The sequence below is a fragment of the Lissotriton vulgaris genome, unplaced genomic scaffold, assembly GCF_964263255.1.
Source record: "Lissotriton vulgaris unplaced genomic scaffold, aLisVul1.2 SCAFFOLD_1565, whole genome shotgun sequence".
In the NCBI taxonomy this organism is placed as follows: Eukaryota; Metazoa; Chordata; class Amphibia; order Caudata; family Salamandridae; genus Lissotriton; species Lissotriton vulgaris.
Genome location: NW_028251420.1, coordinates 445,449 through 461,793, shown reverse-complemented (window position 1 = coordinate 461,793; position 16,345 = coordinate 445,449). Strand labels below are relative to the sequence as shown.

Genomic DNA, 16,345 nt, shown 5'->3' with positions numbered 1-16,345 from the left:
GTGTGCATCTCGTGACTTGCAGAGTTATGGTGGGATCACAAGTCCCAGGATGCATCTCGTGACTTGCAGAGTTATGGTGGGACCACAAGTCCCAGGGTGCATCTCATGACCTGCAGAGTTACTATGGGACCACATGTCCCAGGGTGCATCTCGTGACCTGCAGAGTTACTGTGGGACCACAAGTACCAGAGTGCATCTCGTGACTTGCAGAGTTATGGTGGGAGCACAAGTCCCAGGGTGCATCTCATGACCTGCAGAGATATGGTGGGACCACAAGTCCAAGGCTGCATCTCGTGACTTGCAGAGTTATGGTGGGACCACAAGTCCCAGGGTGCATCTCGTGACCTGCAGAGTTACTGTGGTACCACAAGTCCCAGGGTGCATCTCGTGACCTGCAGAGTTACTGTGGGACCACAAGTCCCAGGGTGCATCTCGTGACCTGCAGAGTTACTGTGGGACCACAAGTCCCAGGGTGCATCTCATGACCTGCAGAGGTACTGTGGGACCACAAGTCCCAGGGTGCATCTCGTGACCTGCAGAGTTACTGTGGGACCACATGTCCCAGGGTGCATCTCGTGACCTGCAGAGTTACTGTGGGACCACAAGTCCCAGAGTGCATCTCGTGACTTGCAGAGTTATGGTGGGCCACAAGTCCCAGGATGCATCTCGTGACTTGCAGAGTTATGGTGGGATCACAAGTCCCAAGGTGCATCTCGTGACTTGCAGAGTTATGGTGGGACCACAAGTCCCAGGGTGCATCTCGTGCCCTGCAGAGTTATGGTGAGACCACAAGTCCCAGGGTGCATCTCGTGACTTGGAAAGTTATTGCCTCTCGCTTCTTGTCCATTGTAGGCCCCCTGGGGGCTGCAGGAGTTGCTGTCACTCTTCCTTTGTCCTAACTGGGCTTTGGTCTAAAGTCCCGCAGACCATTCATTCTGAAGCCACGCCTTTACTCGGCCCCACGCCTTTACTCGCCACCGCGCCTTTATGCAACTTGCTACCCTGTGTGGCGTAGGGACAGCCGGACATCCCTTGATTCCTTTGGCTTACAGCCTTCTTTGACTGACCCATTTGCAAGCATTGGTAGTACTGGCAGATACTTAGCCAAAGGTGTACCCACACCCACTCACAGCTCATTGTTTGACCGAACTACAAGCAGTGAAGGGAAAAATACCCAACTACAAGAGTGCACCCCCAAATGAAAAGGGAATAGCAACACACACTGTGAGAGTCCATGCTCCCCTCACTGACATCCACTCCCGAGCCAGCCCGCCCCAGGGCTTCAATGCAGCAGTAGTTTCACTCCCCTATCAGACCTAAAAGGTGACCGGAAGGATTTATTTATTTATTTATTTTTGCAATTTTTAAAGCGCTACAATTACCCGTGGGTGTCTCGGCGCTGGGGGCTAGAAGCTGATACCGGTGATTAGATCTCTAGGCAGAGGTTAGATTGATTTATAGTTAATCATGTCGTTGAGAGAACAACCAAGTCTTTAGTTGCTTTCTGAAGACAATCAGAGATGGGCTGGTTTTTATATTAAGAGGGAGGGAGTTCCATAATTTAGCAGCAGCTATAGTAAAACATCTGTCTCCCCAGTTAACTTTCCTTGTTCTGGGTATCTGCAGCAGATGAGCCGTGTTGGAACGAAGCGTTCTGGGAGTTGCCAAAGGCTTAAAGGAACTTCTAAGGAATTTGGGTCCCGTGTTGTTTATTGCCTTGTAGACAATACAAAGGGCCTTGAACTTCGTACGACTTCTGACTGGAAGCCAGTGCAATTGGTCCAGATGTCCAGAGACAGAGCTGTATTTAGGAATGGCCAGTAAGACTCTGGCGGAAGCATTTTGTATCATTTGTAATTTGGAAATAACCTTTTTTTGTGCATTGAGGAGGAGGGCATTGCAGTAGTCAGTACGTGAAAACACCAGTGTAGATATAAGTGTTTTTCCTGTAGTTATAGGAAGACATGGAAGGAGTTTCTTTATTTTCCTTAAGATGTTAAAAGATGATGATACTACAGCGTTCACGTGGTGATGGAACAGGAGTTTTTCATCGAATATTACTCCCAAATTTCTGACTTTGCTGACTGGTTGAGGTGGAGTTCCCAGTTCCTCTGGCCACCATAAGGGGGACCACAAAGGTTGAATACTTCCAAATAGCATGACCTCCGTCTTAGATGAATTAAGTTTTAAGCAGTTGGAGGCCATCCAACTACTAATGGCTCTCATACCGTCCTTGAAGTTTGCTGCAACATTGAGTCCATTTTTATGTATGGATAGTACCAACTGAGTATCGTCGGCATAAGTTGTTAGGTTGATGTTATACTCTTTTATTACCCTCGCTAAGTCCGAAACATAGATATTAAAAAGGGTCGGACTTAGCGAGGAACCCTGAGGGGCTCCACACGGAAGGCTGAAAGTAGATGAAGTGAAAGTACCTAACTTGACTGCCTGCTTGCGGTCAGCCAGGAAGGATGTGATAAGATCTCTGGCTCTATGTTTAATACCGATGGCCTCGACACAGCCGATCAGAGTAGAGTGATCAACCGTGTCGAAAGCCGCCGAGAAGTCCAACAAAATCAGGACAGCCTGTCCACCCTTGTCCATCGTGGCCCTTATTTCATCTGCCGCCTTGATCAAGGCAGTCTCTGTTCCGTGACCTTGTCGGAAGCCGAACTGGGTATCATCTAACAGGTCGTTAGTTTGAATATAGTCAGACAGTTGTTTGTTCATGACAGATTCAAAGATCTTAGCTGGGAACGGCAGTGAAGCAATAGGACGGTAGCTGGAAGGCAGTGAGGGGTCCAGGGAAGGTTTTTTGAGGAGTGGCCTGATTATGGTGTTTTTCCAAATAGTGGGGTAAGAACCTGTAGAAAACATAATATTGCAGATATGTGTCAGTGGTTTAGTAATGATGTCTGGAATAGTGTTGAGTATGGAAGGGTGGCAAGGGTCCAGTGGAGAGCCAGATTTAATTGACTGAATTAATTTATAAATGTATTGTGGGTTTTCCTGGTGAATTCCGGTAAAGCTGTTGAGTTGAAATTTATCTGAGTGTTAGAAGAATCAGTAATGTCAGAATTTGGGGTAAAATCTTTGAATATAGATGTGACCTTTTCAGAGAAGAAATCAGCCAGTACATTGCAGAGAGTTTGAGATGTTTCGGTAGGAGGGTTGGGTGGTTCGGCGAGGTGGTTTACAACTTCAAACAGTTTCTTCATGCTGCTTCTAGCTTGATCTATTTGAGTGGTGTAGTAGATGTTTTTTTCTGTTGCTATGCTCTGCTTGTAATTATGAAGTGCAGCTTTATATGTTGCTTTGTCTGATAGGTTGTAGTGTTTGCGCCAATGGCGCTCAATATTACGACAATGTTGTCGTTGAAGTCTAAGATTTTCAGTAAACCATGGGGCCGAAGGGGTCTTCCTATTATGTTTGGATGTTCTGGATGGAGCTAATGTAGAAAAAGCCCCTTCCAGAATAGAAGTGTATGTGGTAGCTGCAATATTAGAGTCAGTTACCATGTCTATACCCATGAAAGCATCAGTAAGAGTCTGTGTAAATTGATTATAATCTAGATTTTTCCAGTCTCTAGTGGTTAGATGAGGGTTCTGAAATGTATTTTTAAGTGCTATTGATTTAGTTTGAATATCAAATAGAATGGCAAAATGGTCAGACCACGTTAAGGGAAGTATTTTATTCATGATAATATAGGGGTTGTTAGTAAAAATGCCATCAAGCGTGTGTCCTGCTTTGTGTGTTGGAGCTGTTATCAGTTGTTCAAGGTCTACAGAAAGAAGGTCATTAATAAGCTGGTCAGTGTCTCTATCTGACAGGGATTCGAGATGAAAATTAAAATCTCCCAGAACAGTAAAGTGTTTGTGGTCTGCGGCTAACTCACTCAGTTGATGGAGTTGTGAGAGAAAAATCGAACGAGAGCCTGGAGGTCGATACAAAAGAGTGCCTGTGAATGTTTGGTTAGTAGTAAGAGTGACCGTAAAGGCAAGGATGATACCACTCGCAGCCACCAGGGGCGCTACACAAACCAGCACCAAACCTCCCCACTGGGACCAGTGACCTCCCAGCTCATTAGTGACCTGAGGGCTGAAGTGGGGGTTATGACCTCCTGCACCGGTGAAACAATTATTGGACAGTGGCCCACGATCTCTTCCCTTCGCTGAGCCTGCCCTGAGATCACCTAGCATTCCCTGCAATGCTCCCCGTTTCCACCTGTGTGCCAAAAAGGGTCCCCCCTTCACATAGGCGCTCTCAATCCCAGACCTCTACTAACTCTAAAACATATGTGTTGGCTGGAAATAAGAAGCCCGAAATTAATCGTCCAACAAATTCATGGCAGGGAGTGTTCACCGTAACTACTTTGGGGAAACAAGTAACACCGCACATCGGGGGGAGTCCCCACGAGCCAAGGCAGGACGCAGACACCATCACTTGTCCCCCCCACACTGCTGCCTGCCTGGAAAATGTACATATTAAATGTTCCCAAACTTGGAGGGAGGGAAAGGTTTGAGAGAGAAGACTCACTGACAAATAAAACGATCCACTGGATCTGCCAGGTCAGGGGCTGGCGTTCTGGGATCCGTGATGGCATTGTAAGGGAACAGATGCCCAGTCCCTGGTCACCTTACAGATTGTATCGAACTGACCCTCACAGGGGAAGAACTAGCAGAAAACCATTCAGCCTTAGAGTTCTGAAGCTGCCCCCAGACTCATCGCTCATTCAACTCAAATGTCACACCCCCTCAGTTCAAGCAAGCAAAACTTTCCTTCCACAACTGATAGCATCTCTTTCAGCTCAAACCTGAGGGGCATTGACTGACTCTTGGGGAAGGTCCATCAACAGGCTGGGGATACCCATACCCACTCCATAAAATCCATTGTGAGTGCGGTTTCAGGGGACACTCAGCTACCAATTCATGAGAGGGCGACTAGCAGGGTTCAACAGGCTAGGGGCACCCCCACCCGCTTCGTAAAACCCATTGTGAGTGCGGGCTCAGGGGACACCCAGTTACCAAACTATGAGAGGGTGACAGGCTGGGGGAAAGACGCACAAGGTTTTGGAGCAGCAAATAACAATAGGAGGGCAGGCAGCTTAAATCACAGACCCAGGCACACACTAGTGGCCCCCTAGCCATTTCGGGCAACGTACCTCATCCCAGCCCAGAACCCAATTGCCAGCTCAAAATAGTATCCTGGAATGTTGCAGGGCTCAGCAGCAAAATGCCTCTTCCTCATTGGAATATCCTTATGGAAGGGTTTAACATATGCATTTTCCAGGACCCCTGGAGCTTTGCTCCTCCTTACAAACCAAGGTATGCCTGCTACTGCTCCCCAGCAACCACCCGGGGGATAGGACGCCCAGCATGGGGACTAATAATATGGGTTAAGATCGCATTGGGAGGCCAAATCATCCCTCTAGTCACTGGTAGCCCTGACATCCTGGCATCCGCATTGAGGACACGCTGGAAAAACCCATTGAGTTATTCAATATATATGTGAAGAAGACCAAAGGGTGTAGACCTTCCACAGCACTCACACAATTAGAGGAGCTACTGGACAAAAACCCCCCACCGTCAAGAATAATAATTAACCCTGGGCGTAGTTCACGAAGTAGTGCTACACGTAGCTACACGAAGTGCACATCACCCTACGCGAGCTAATCGTAGCACTACGCGAACTGCGTAGTGCGCTGTTCGCGTTGATTGGATTGCACAGTGCCGTATGCTTGTCTGCACTGTGCAGTCATTGAAAACGGCATCTTGCACAGTGCGAGTTGTCGTTTTCTGCCGCTCGAGTAGATTTTTACTCGAGCTGCAACTTTCTCAACGCGGACTGCTAGTTTCTCATCGCGAGCGGTCGCGAGCATACGTGACCACTCACAATGAGAAACCTGACCTCCCCACATTGAGAATCTTGCCAGGAGGTTTATTTTTCACGCTCGCGATTGGCAACTTGATGTTGCTGATCGTACAAGGAAAAAGTCTCGCCGGAATGTCATTTTGCTTACTCGCGGCCACCAACTTGACGTTGAGGACCGCGAGCAAGCAAAAAATGACCGCTGGGCTATGGTACGCATGTTTGCACTGTGCTACGTGCAATTCACGTAGTGCAAAGTAGCGCAAACTTCGCAAACTATGCGAGCGTACCGTAGTGCTTCGCCCAGGGTTGTTAATATTAGCAGGTGAATTCAACACCACATTCGAAACCCTTGATAAAGATGACATTATGGGGACATGCGAAGATGACCTGAAGTGGGCTGTTCCTCCCCTAGATCTCCCACTAATAAAGAAATGGACGCAGCTGGTGCTCCAGATAAACTCCCCCAACCTTGAACATGGGCTAAGAGCTGCAAACAGAAGATTGCAATCTGACAGCCTAGGCGCTAACTCTTTCATGAGGATAAGTAGCCCTTATCGCATCAACTACTTTCTCCTAGATCTGAGATTATGTAGAACTGTGGTCGACATGACTGTGGGGATCTGTCAGAGCCTCTAAGAAAGTTCCCATCAATAATCTAATTGTGGCTTACACTCTGGGAGGAAAGGTGTCAAAGCAATATAGATACCTTTGCCCTAGTGGAAAATGGAGATCAAATTGGCGACATTGGAAAACCAAGATGTCCGCCAACTTGGTCGTTCCTTTAGCGCATTAGTTGTTCTTCCTTGAAGCCATTTGGAATGTGAAGAGCATTTGAGTTCTAATCAGTGCACTTCACCTGAATGTTGTCCGTGAGTAGATGTTTCTGTGAAATTCTCGTTGGTTAGTTAGTCAGGGTAGGCGCGATGTAATTGGTTTTATATTGTTGCTTCGGTAAATAATAATATTCCTGATAACTATCTGCTCATGCCCAAGTATCCTTCATAGTGTTCGTTTCCTGGGTTTGCACTTACATTATACAAATTGGTCAGATGAATGTTGCCCACTTCTTTTCAACATTGTTTCTGAGCTAATTAGAGTTACTTGTTGAAATGAAAAAAGCTTGTTAAATGAGCGCTCCACGTTTGTTGACTGGAATTAGGTCAAAAGAGCTAGGAAACTTTTCTCTCAGAGTTACTTCGTGCTTAAGAGATAAAGCTCGACTAATTTGAGAACAGTTAGTTATTCACAGATATTCTCTCAGAGTGCTTTGGTCTAAGTGTAATTAATTGCTCAAAGAAGAGAAAGACTCACACATACTTGCAGACGTTACTGCTTGCTGCTGATCAAGTTGTCTGTTTCCTGGAACCGTAAGTACTTCCTCTGGAAGAAAAAGAACATTTAGAGTATATGAAAAGTATAGCTTGTGATAAGTTATTATTTACAAGAAAACTTAATAGAAGATGAGCAATGGTCAAGAAAACAGTGGGTAGCATATGTTGAGATTAAGTAAATATAAATACAAATGTTTCAGGAAGATTACAGAATTAATTAGGATTAATGTGATTACAGTTTTCAGGTTAATCAAGGGATAAAATGAAAAGCAGAGCTACAACCCTTGAGATGAAGACCACGATTCCTTGGCAGTCTCTTCTCTATCCCCAAACCCTTTCCCCCGTTGGAGCACATTCGCGAGTAATTAAACAGAAAGTATTTGTGGAATTGTTCTGAAGGGAGTGGGGGGAAATTGCTGCATTCTGCTCCTTTCTAACTTGGAAATTGACAAAGTGAAGTGCCCAAGTCACAATTGCACCCAAGTAGAATGGGGGAAGGGTTTGACTTAAAAAACTTGGGAGAAATCCTGGGAAGTAGTCAAAAGGATTTAGAGTCTAAACCCTGAGATTAGAAATAATCACTTCTAGGAGAGAAACTTCTGAGTTAGCTAATCGTATGAGTGGTATGCGTTCTGAAGAGGGTTTTAAAACACAAACTTTACCAGATGTAGGATCCCCTAGTAAGCCAAAGAACTTTCCGGGCACTCAAGTAATACACCCTCTTTCTCCCGTAATCCCACTAGCACCTCCTCTGCATTTCTGTGGAGACCCTCAAAAGACTCCGTTTTTTCTGATGCAATGTTTGCTCCATTTTATGTGCCGCCCAACCATATTTCCTGATGCAGAGTCCTGTGTTGCATTCATCGTGTCTTATCTCAGCGGTGACGCTGCCTCTTGGTCCATGCCCGTGGTAACAAAAGACAACCCAATATTATATGATCTTGAGGTTTTCAAGAAAGAGTTTCTATGGATCTTCGACACTAGAAAAGCATCATAGGCTACAGATATAATTAATTATTGGAGCTTAGGCAAGGAAATTGAGAACTAGTTACTTATTTAACTCAGTTTAATAAACTAGTAGTCGAAAGAGAGTGACCTGAACATAAGAGAGCTGCAGTTTCGTATCCAGGCTTAAGAGACTGAAGGATGCCTTGGTGCAGATCCCTATCGTCCAACTGAGATCTCGGCCTTGGTGGACTTAGTTCTGGAGATTGACTATCGTCAAAGTGAAAGAAAAGGTGAAAAAAGGAAGGAATTCTGACCAAGTGTACCCCGTTTTGACAGTGTATGATCCGATGCAAGTAGACCTACATAAGGTTCAACTGGCCCAGAACCCATGCAAATTGGTGCTATCCGTGGTCCATTGAAAAACATAGAAGAAAAGGACAAAAGAAGACTAAACAAATTGTGCCTTCATTGTGGAGGGAGTGGACATTTCGTGAAAACTTGTCCCAAGAAGCCCAAAACGCAGTTGAAGGGAAACTTTTGGCACACCCAGCAAGAGTAATTGAATTGGCGTGTGCGACTGAGGCATCAACTCCAAAGGATCATTTGTTGGCCAATATCTTCTCCTTGAATAATTAACCCCTTCGCCGCGGGGCTAATTCCCCCGCGGCGGTGGGGGGAGGGGGCCCGCGCAGCGCCATAATGCTTGTGACAAGCTGAGCTCGACAAACTGCACGGTGGCATTGTGCTCATGATGAGCTGAACTCGTCATGACCACACCCGTTTCAGGGGAAGTATCTCCGCGTGTGAGCGTCGCGCGGGTCATGATGAGCTCAGCTCATCATGAGCACAGCACAACCATGCCCCATGACTAGCTGAGCTCGTCATGAGCACAGGAGGGGTTAAATAATACTGTCCTTGATCCTGACATTTCGAAATACCACCTTAGAAGAATCTAAGTGATGATTGATTCAGGAGCCACCTGCAACTTCTGCGATCTTAAGTTTCCTTGGTCTATTGGATTGGTCGCATTCAAAAATTAAAAAGTGAGGCAGTTCGAGGTGTCAATGGAACAAATTTGTCTTCTGGACCTATCACTAGTCACACAGAGCCCCTGCAGCTAAGAAATTCAGATGGTCACCCAGAAATGTTACAGTTTATTTTGATAGACGCCCCACAGTTTCAACTCATCCTGGGGCTTCCTTGGTTGACCAAACATTATCCGGCAATTAATTGGAACACAAGAACTGTTAAATTAAACTCAGAGTACTGCAAGGAACATTGTTTTGGTCATGAAGAATGCCAACACAATTCAAATGCCGCAACCCTACTCTGTGAAAATGGAGTTTCTGTTTCTGTAATACAGACCAAAGAAATCCCAAAGGAATGTGAGGATTTTGCAGATGTGTTTAGCAGAGTAGATACAGAAAAACTCCCATTGCATGGGTGTTACGACTGCAAAATTGAACTAGATCCCAGAGCCAACATGCCCTGCAGTCGTATCTATGCACTGACGGAGAAGGACAACGAACACTTGAAAGAATATCTAAAAAGATACCAGGAAAAGGGATTAATCAGACCATCACAGTCTCCGGTTTCCTCGCTACTTTTTTTCGTGCCCAAGAAGGGGGGGCGGGGGAGGGGCGAATTACAAATGTGCATTGACTACAGAGTGATTAATAGGTCCACAATCAAGAATAGATACCCATTACCTCTCATCTCCGTTCTCATAGACCAAGTTAAGGAAGCCAATATCTACATCACACTGCACTTGAGAGGGGCATACCACCTGATAAGAATTTATAAGGGTGACAAATGGAAAACGGCCTTCCGAACCAAGTACGGCTTGTTCGAGCATCAAGTCATGCCTTATGGCCTTTGTAATTCACCAGCAGCATTCCAGGAAGTTATAAATGACGTACTGAATGAAGTCATTGATAAATGCGTGATCGTATATTTTGATCTACTCAGATTCCGAAGAAGAACATCAAAAACACGTGAGAGCTGTACGCCAATGGTTGATTGAAAATGCCTTATACGCCAAGTTGGAAAATTGCTTCTTCAATATGGCAACTGTCGAATTCCTGGGATTTATTCTCTCACCTTCTTGAAGCTTTATGGATAAACACAAGATTCAGGCAGTCATCGAATGGAAATCACCGACCACCGTGAAAGAAGTTCAGAGCTTCAATGGGTTCACAAATTTCTACAGGAGATTCATCCACAAATTCTCTCTGAAAATCCTACCTCTCACTAGACTACTAAGGAAAGGAGTGATCTTTGAATGGTCAGGAGAAGCAGAAGAAGCTTTTTGCTCCCTGAAAGAAAGTTTCACCTCAGCTCCGATCCTTTTACATGCAGACCCAATAGAACCCTTTTGATCTTGAGACTGATGCTTCAGAGCTGGCGATCGGAGGAGTCCTTTCCGGTGGCCTAACGCTCCAGAAAACTGACTCCAGCTGAAGCTAATGACACTATTACAGACAAGGAACTACTAGCCATTAAGGATGGGTTCAAGGAGTGTGGACACTATTTGAAGGGAGCGTAACATACTGTGACTGTCTTCACAGACCTTAGAAATTTGCAGTTTCTAAAATCGGCACGAACACTCACTCCTAGACAGCTTAGATGGTCCTTGTACTTTGCCGACTATGATTTTGTTATCACCTTCAGACATCGAAACAAAACTGGCAAGGCTGATGCCCTTTCTAGGATAAGCACCAAGAATCAAAAGATGGAAATAGAAGATCAGAAAATAATCCTAGAGGAATATTTTGTGGGTGCAATTTCTAAGGAAAACTTTGAAGAAGAGGTGAATTGTTTATTAGGGAAAGAAGAAATGAGACAGTGGGCTGATGAAAATCCAATAAGAGAAATTCGAAATGAATTACCTTATTATGAGAAGGCCTTGTATGTACCTACGAAAGAGCTGAAAAAGCAAGTCTAATGTGAATGTCACCACAGCCCCTTAGCCGGCCATAAAGGAGTTTAGAAGACTGAAGATCTCATTAAAAGAAACTTCTGGTGGCCACAAATGAACCAGGAGATAAGGTGATATGTGATCGGATGTGGGACCTGTGCTCAGGGAAAATCGGAATGGCAGTCTCCCAAGGGTTTGTTGCGACCTCTTCCTACACCTCCACCTCCTTGGCGCTCGGTTTCCCTAGATCTCATAGTGGATCTTTCTTTAAGTCAAATCTATAGTACAATGTTAGTCTTTGTAGACATTGTAGGAGAGTAGGGTCTGCAATCCTATGATCACCCAGATTTTTTGCTTTTGTTTCACTGGTTTACGACTTTCTCTGGCTGTGGGCCTGCCAATCAGACCCACAGCCTGGCTGTTCTCTTTCTAAATTACGATATGTACCCTAGGTGCATTTACCAATTGGTACTGGGCCACCTTATCAGACCCTGTAACTCAGGGCATAGGTGTACCCAGGGCCGCCCGGGGCTGCAGCATGTATTATGCCACCCCTGGCTGGCCTCCTAAATTTGACACAACTGGCTGCATGACAGCTGGGGCGAAGTCGTGTAATCACCCTTTGCTTTAGATATAGTAGCTCTATATCTAACCATACAATGGACACCCGAGTCCCTATCAGTCACTCCTATGGCAGGCCTTGACAATCCTGAAGGCAGAGTGCATGGGCTCGCGTGAACTGTGTTCTGGCCCGAGCCGAGCCGGTTGCAGCTTGCGGAGAAAAGACCCAATGGCTGTTCCATGATAACGCGTGCCACATCGGTAACTTCGGTGTCGCGTTATCAAGACATGTCGAGTAAGGTGTCATACGAATCGGGATGCTGCCCTCTCACCAACTCTGGCGACGAGGTTAGCATTCCGCCCTTCTAGAGGGACACGACATGTACGTAACTGTGAACCCCGGTTAAAGTTAACGAAAGCCTCAGCTCCACAAAATGGATGCTGCCACCACAGACACGAGTCTGACCTCCTGCTGCTGGGAGTCCTTCCAGCGAGGAGCGCTTGGACAAAGGGTTTCCTGTCGAGGGCGGTGTTCGCACCGTCCCAGACAGGGTTTGTGTATTCTGGGTAGGTAGGGCTTTTGCGAGAAGGTGACTGCGGAGTGGCACCCCGGTGCTCACTACGCATCTGCCGGTTAGAACCAGTTCCAGGGGCGACAGCCCTGGCCTGGGGAAAGTCCGGCAGGGGAGAGGGGTGTAACTACCCCCCTTCCTGGTCCCACCCTTAGGGCAGGACCTAGTCATGTACCCACCCCTTTCTTTAGGATAAAGGCCGGAGCGGGGACCCTTCCAAATTAGATCATCTTTGAATCAAGAATACTTTCTACGAAAGGACTTCAAGACTCTTCTCAAGATTTCTCCCTTGTGGCTAAGGAGTAGTCACCCTGCATCAGCGGGCACCATCTAAGAACTCTGCGGTTTGCTGTAAGTCCTTCCTCAAGGAATCCGACGGCCCAGCTCGACGAGAACCGGCTTCCCTGGCACCTCTGACCTCTACCCCCATCATCAGCTCAGCTGTGATCTGTGGGTGCGACGAGACCTCGAGGGACCGGCCATCATCAGAACCTGCACGCTCTTAAAAACCAGCACGACCATCGAGGTAACTCTCTGGTGAGTGCTCTGGGGTCCGAGAAGCCCCGACCCTGAGCCGCTCCAGCTCCGAATTGCAGTCCCCCAGCATCTCCACGATCTGCGTGGGGCCCTTCTGCTCGCTGCTCAGCACGTTGTCTGGTCACTAGCCGCTGGCTTGTGTCCTTCTGTGACGACATCCGAGAATCATCACTGCCGGTCTGGTTGCTCCAGACTGGCCCTTGCTTCCATCTTTTCAAGAAGCACCCCGGACCCTCCTGGTCCACTCAAGACGCCGACAGCGTCATCCGTCGTGGGACAGCTCGCACCTCCACCGTGGTCGCCGACAACGCCTCCTGGTCCGTGAGACTGCAGAGCCTAGCGTCGCCCACTCACCTGGTCGAGGTGACGGCCAACTGGTGCCTTCCTGGTACCCTCTGACTACTGGCTAGTAGTACGGACTTGGTCCCCTCTGCTTTCAGGTTTCATCAATCTCCGATCCAGGCTTGGATCTCTACGAACTATTCAGCACTGGTCGCCGGCCAGCAACTCCTTTTCTTCCGGCTCCTGGCTCGTCAGCGAAGACCCCGACGCCTGTAAGACTTGGGCAGCCGCAGCCCTCGTGGCTAGGTAACTCGGCATTTCAGTGCCTGCATAGCCTCCTTACTCTAGGGTCCCGAGTCCCTCGCTTCCGACTTGCCTTAACCTTTCCGTGTCCTCGGACACTTGTTTTAATTGTGCACTTAAAGTATTTGCTAAAGAGATTTGGTTTGTGCTAAGTACCCTGTCCTCATAAAGAGTACAGGGCTGTTGTGATTCTTAATAAATATACTGTTTATTTTCATAACACTTGTGTGGTGTCCTTTCACTGGGTGTTCAAGGGGTACATGTGTGGTAAACAGCTGGCTTAACGCGCCCTCTCGAGTCTTTAGCCTTAGACTGCTCGTATCCACGCTACTAGGATAGCTGGTCTATAGGTTGACTTACAACCAAACACCATAAGGGTCGTTGGAACGATACATAGCGGTCGCTAGAATAGCGAACGTTGCATATCGGGCCAACTTCTCACATTGGTGGCAGCGGTGGGATTTGAGCTTGCTGTTGTTTTACCACACGTATCCTAAGAATATCTTGTTGAAAGATCGCGCAAGTACTGTTAGTACATATAACTAAAGCTTAGAATACTCTGAGTTCTACTGAACCAGCTGTTGTAGCTCCTCAAGGCTTAGCACACCTTGGCTACAACTCTTAGCAAGGGATCAGTAGGAAAACACATAGTGTAGGTAGGTGCATCACTTACACCACACTAGAAACAGTATGTCGGGCCAAGGAGGAAACTCTGAGTCTCCCCTTGTGTCAGTTGACCCTCCACAGGTCATCCCTTCAGGATATACTGTGCTGAGCTTCAAGGAGTTAAGACGACTGTGTCACTCCCGGAAGATTCAGCAGGGGTCTAACCCCACAACGTCCTTTCTGATTGGTCTCTTGGAGACTTATGATGCCAGGAGAGCTGAGAAACTTCGTAGCTCTTCTAATCCAGAAGGAGACATGCCTCCCCTCGAGGGAACCCGAGATGATCCTGACCTCATCCACCTCGTAACTGAGAACGAAGAGGGAGAGGAGGACGAGGATGAGGATCTCTCTGGGGACGAGGCAGATAAGGGACAGGTAGAAGTCGTCAGACTAACACGGTCCAACTTAAGCAGACACGATAGTGGTACTGGGGGAACCCCGGCGCTACAGTCTGTTCCGCTTAACCTGGGGAATGGACGAGCCCGATCTCTGTCAAGAGACTCTGGCAGATCCCTTCATACCAACGGCTCTCACAACTCTTCTCAAAGAGGGATGACGTCCCCTCAGAGGAGAGTGTACGAAGCGAAGGAAAGAGCAGCTAATCTAAGGATCGAAAGGGAAGAACTTGCCCTGGCCAAGGAAAAGCTTGCTTTCGCTAGAGAGCAACAGTTAAGTGGGGCAATCCCCACTGGTGGCAGCAATGTACCTAGTAATAGGGAAAAGAGTTTCGATACGAAACACCTTGGGAAGATAGTGCCCCCCTTTAAACAAGGGGACGACATCCACAAATGGATTACTGCTTTGGAGAGGGCCTGCACTGTGCAGGGTGTTCCCCAGAGTCAGTGGGCAGCTATCTTGTGGCTCTCCTTTGAAGGAAAAGGAAGAGACAAGCTCCTCACCACAAGGGTAGAGGACGCTAACAATTACCAAGTCTTGAAGAATACACTCGTTGAAGGGTTCGGCCTAACCACTGAGCAGTACAGGGTGCTGTTCAGGGATACCCAGAAAACGCAGACTCAAGACTGGTCTGATTTTGTCGATTGTGCCACTAAGGCTTTTGAGGGCTGGTTGCTGGGCAGTAAGGTTACTGATTACGCAGGATTGTATAATTTGATGATGAGAGAACAAATTTTAAACAATTGTCAGAACCAGTTGTTGCATCAGCATCTTGTCGACTCGGATCTGACCTCTCCCCAAGAATTGGGAAAGAAGGCAGACAGATGGGTTCGTACGAGAGTTAAACAGAACCAGGGCCAGAATCAAGGTGGTCAGAAGAAAGCAGACCAAAAGGGTAAAGATTCTAAGGGGGAACAAAATGACCAGAAGTCTTCGACAGGTCCCCAACAACCCAAAGAGGGTGGGGGTCAGGCTCCCCAAAAGAAGAAAGAAGGCCAATCCAAAAGATGGTGCCAGTACTGTAAAAGTAAATCTCACTGGTTTAGTGAGTGCACCAAGAAAGGAGGAGGGCAGACTCCTGCCACTGCAGCCCCTAAGGCACCTGTGCCCCCTAGTACAGTCAGCAGTGGTAGTGCGCTTCCCAAGGGTTTAGTAGGGTTAACCCTGGGTTCTGAGGGGCGTGACAACTTAGTTGGCACACTCACTCAGGCTGTCCTTGTCAGTACAGGGGACGCGGACGTGTCCCCTGACATAAGTCCCAATACGCTGGGCAAATACCGACAGACGCCTTTCATAAATGGAAAGATGGCTCAGGCCTATAGGGACACTTGTGCCAGCGTCACCATGGTGACGCCTAACTTTGTGGACCCTGGACAGATCATGCCAGGTACAGAATTCCTGGTGACCAATGCAAGCAATGTCACTACCAATCACAGTATGGCAATTGTAGCTTTCTCCTGGGGAGGGGTAACTGGCCAAAAGAAGGTTGTAGTTAGTCCAGACCTCCCAGTGGATTGTTTGTTGGGCAATGATTTGGAGTCGTCACAATGGTCAGAAGTGGAGCACCGGACTCACATGGAAATGTTAGGTTTGCCAGCACATGTGTTCGCTGTGACTAGGTCACAGGTCAGGAAATGCCCCACTGAACCGGTGCTGGATCCTGGAACAACGGACCAGACACCTCCCAAGAAAAAGAGCAGTAGGGTTAAGGCATTGCCTTCCCCCTTGCCCCAGGTTGAGGATCAGGTCTCTGAGGAGGCTGACCTACAGGAATTGAGGGAAACTGAGCCTAGGGAGTTCGAACTTGATCAAGTTGAATTCTTGGGCTCAGGGGGACCCTCAAGGGAAGATCTGGGGAAGGACCAGTTAGACTGCCCTTCTCTTGAACCCCCCAGACAGCAGGCTGCTGCTGAGGCTGCTGGGAACGCCACAGGTACCCACAAGGTATACTGGGAAGATGG

The 16,345-nt window shown here is 47.5% G+C and overlaps 1 protein-coding gene across 1 annotated transcript in view; it reads right to left on the bottom strand.

Annotated features, from left to right (window-relative positions):
• LOC147662888 (uncharacterized) overlaps positions 1–16,345 on the bottom strand; it is a 137,001-nt gene that overhangs the window by 35,995 nt on the left and 84,661 nt on the right. The window contains exon 4 of the mRNA XM_086950821.1: positions 7,189–7,251. Coding sequence (XP_086806947.1) covers positions 7,189–7,251 — 63 coding nt within the window. The remainder of the gene's footprint in view (positions 1–7,188; positions 7,252–16,345) is intronic.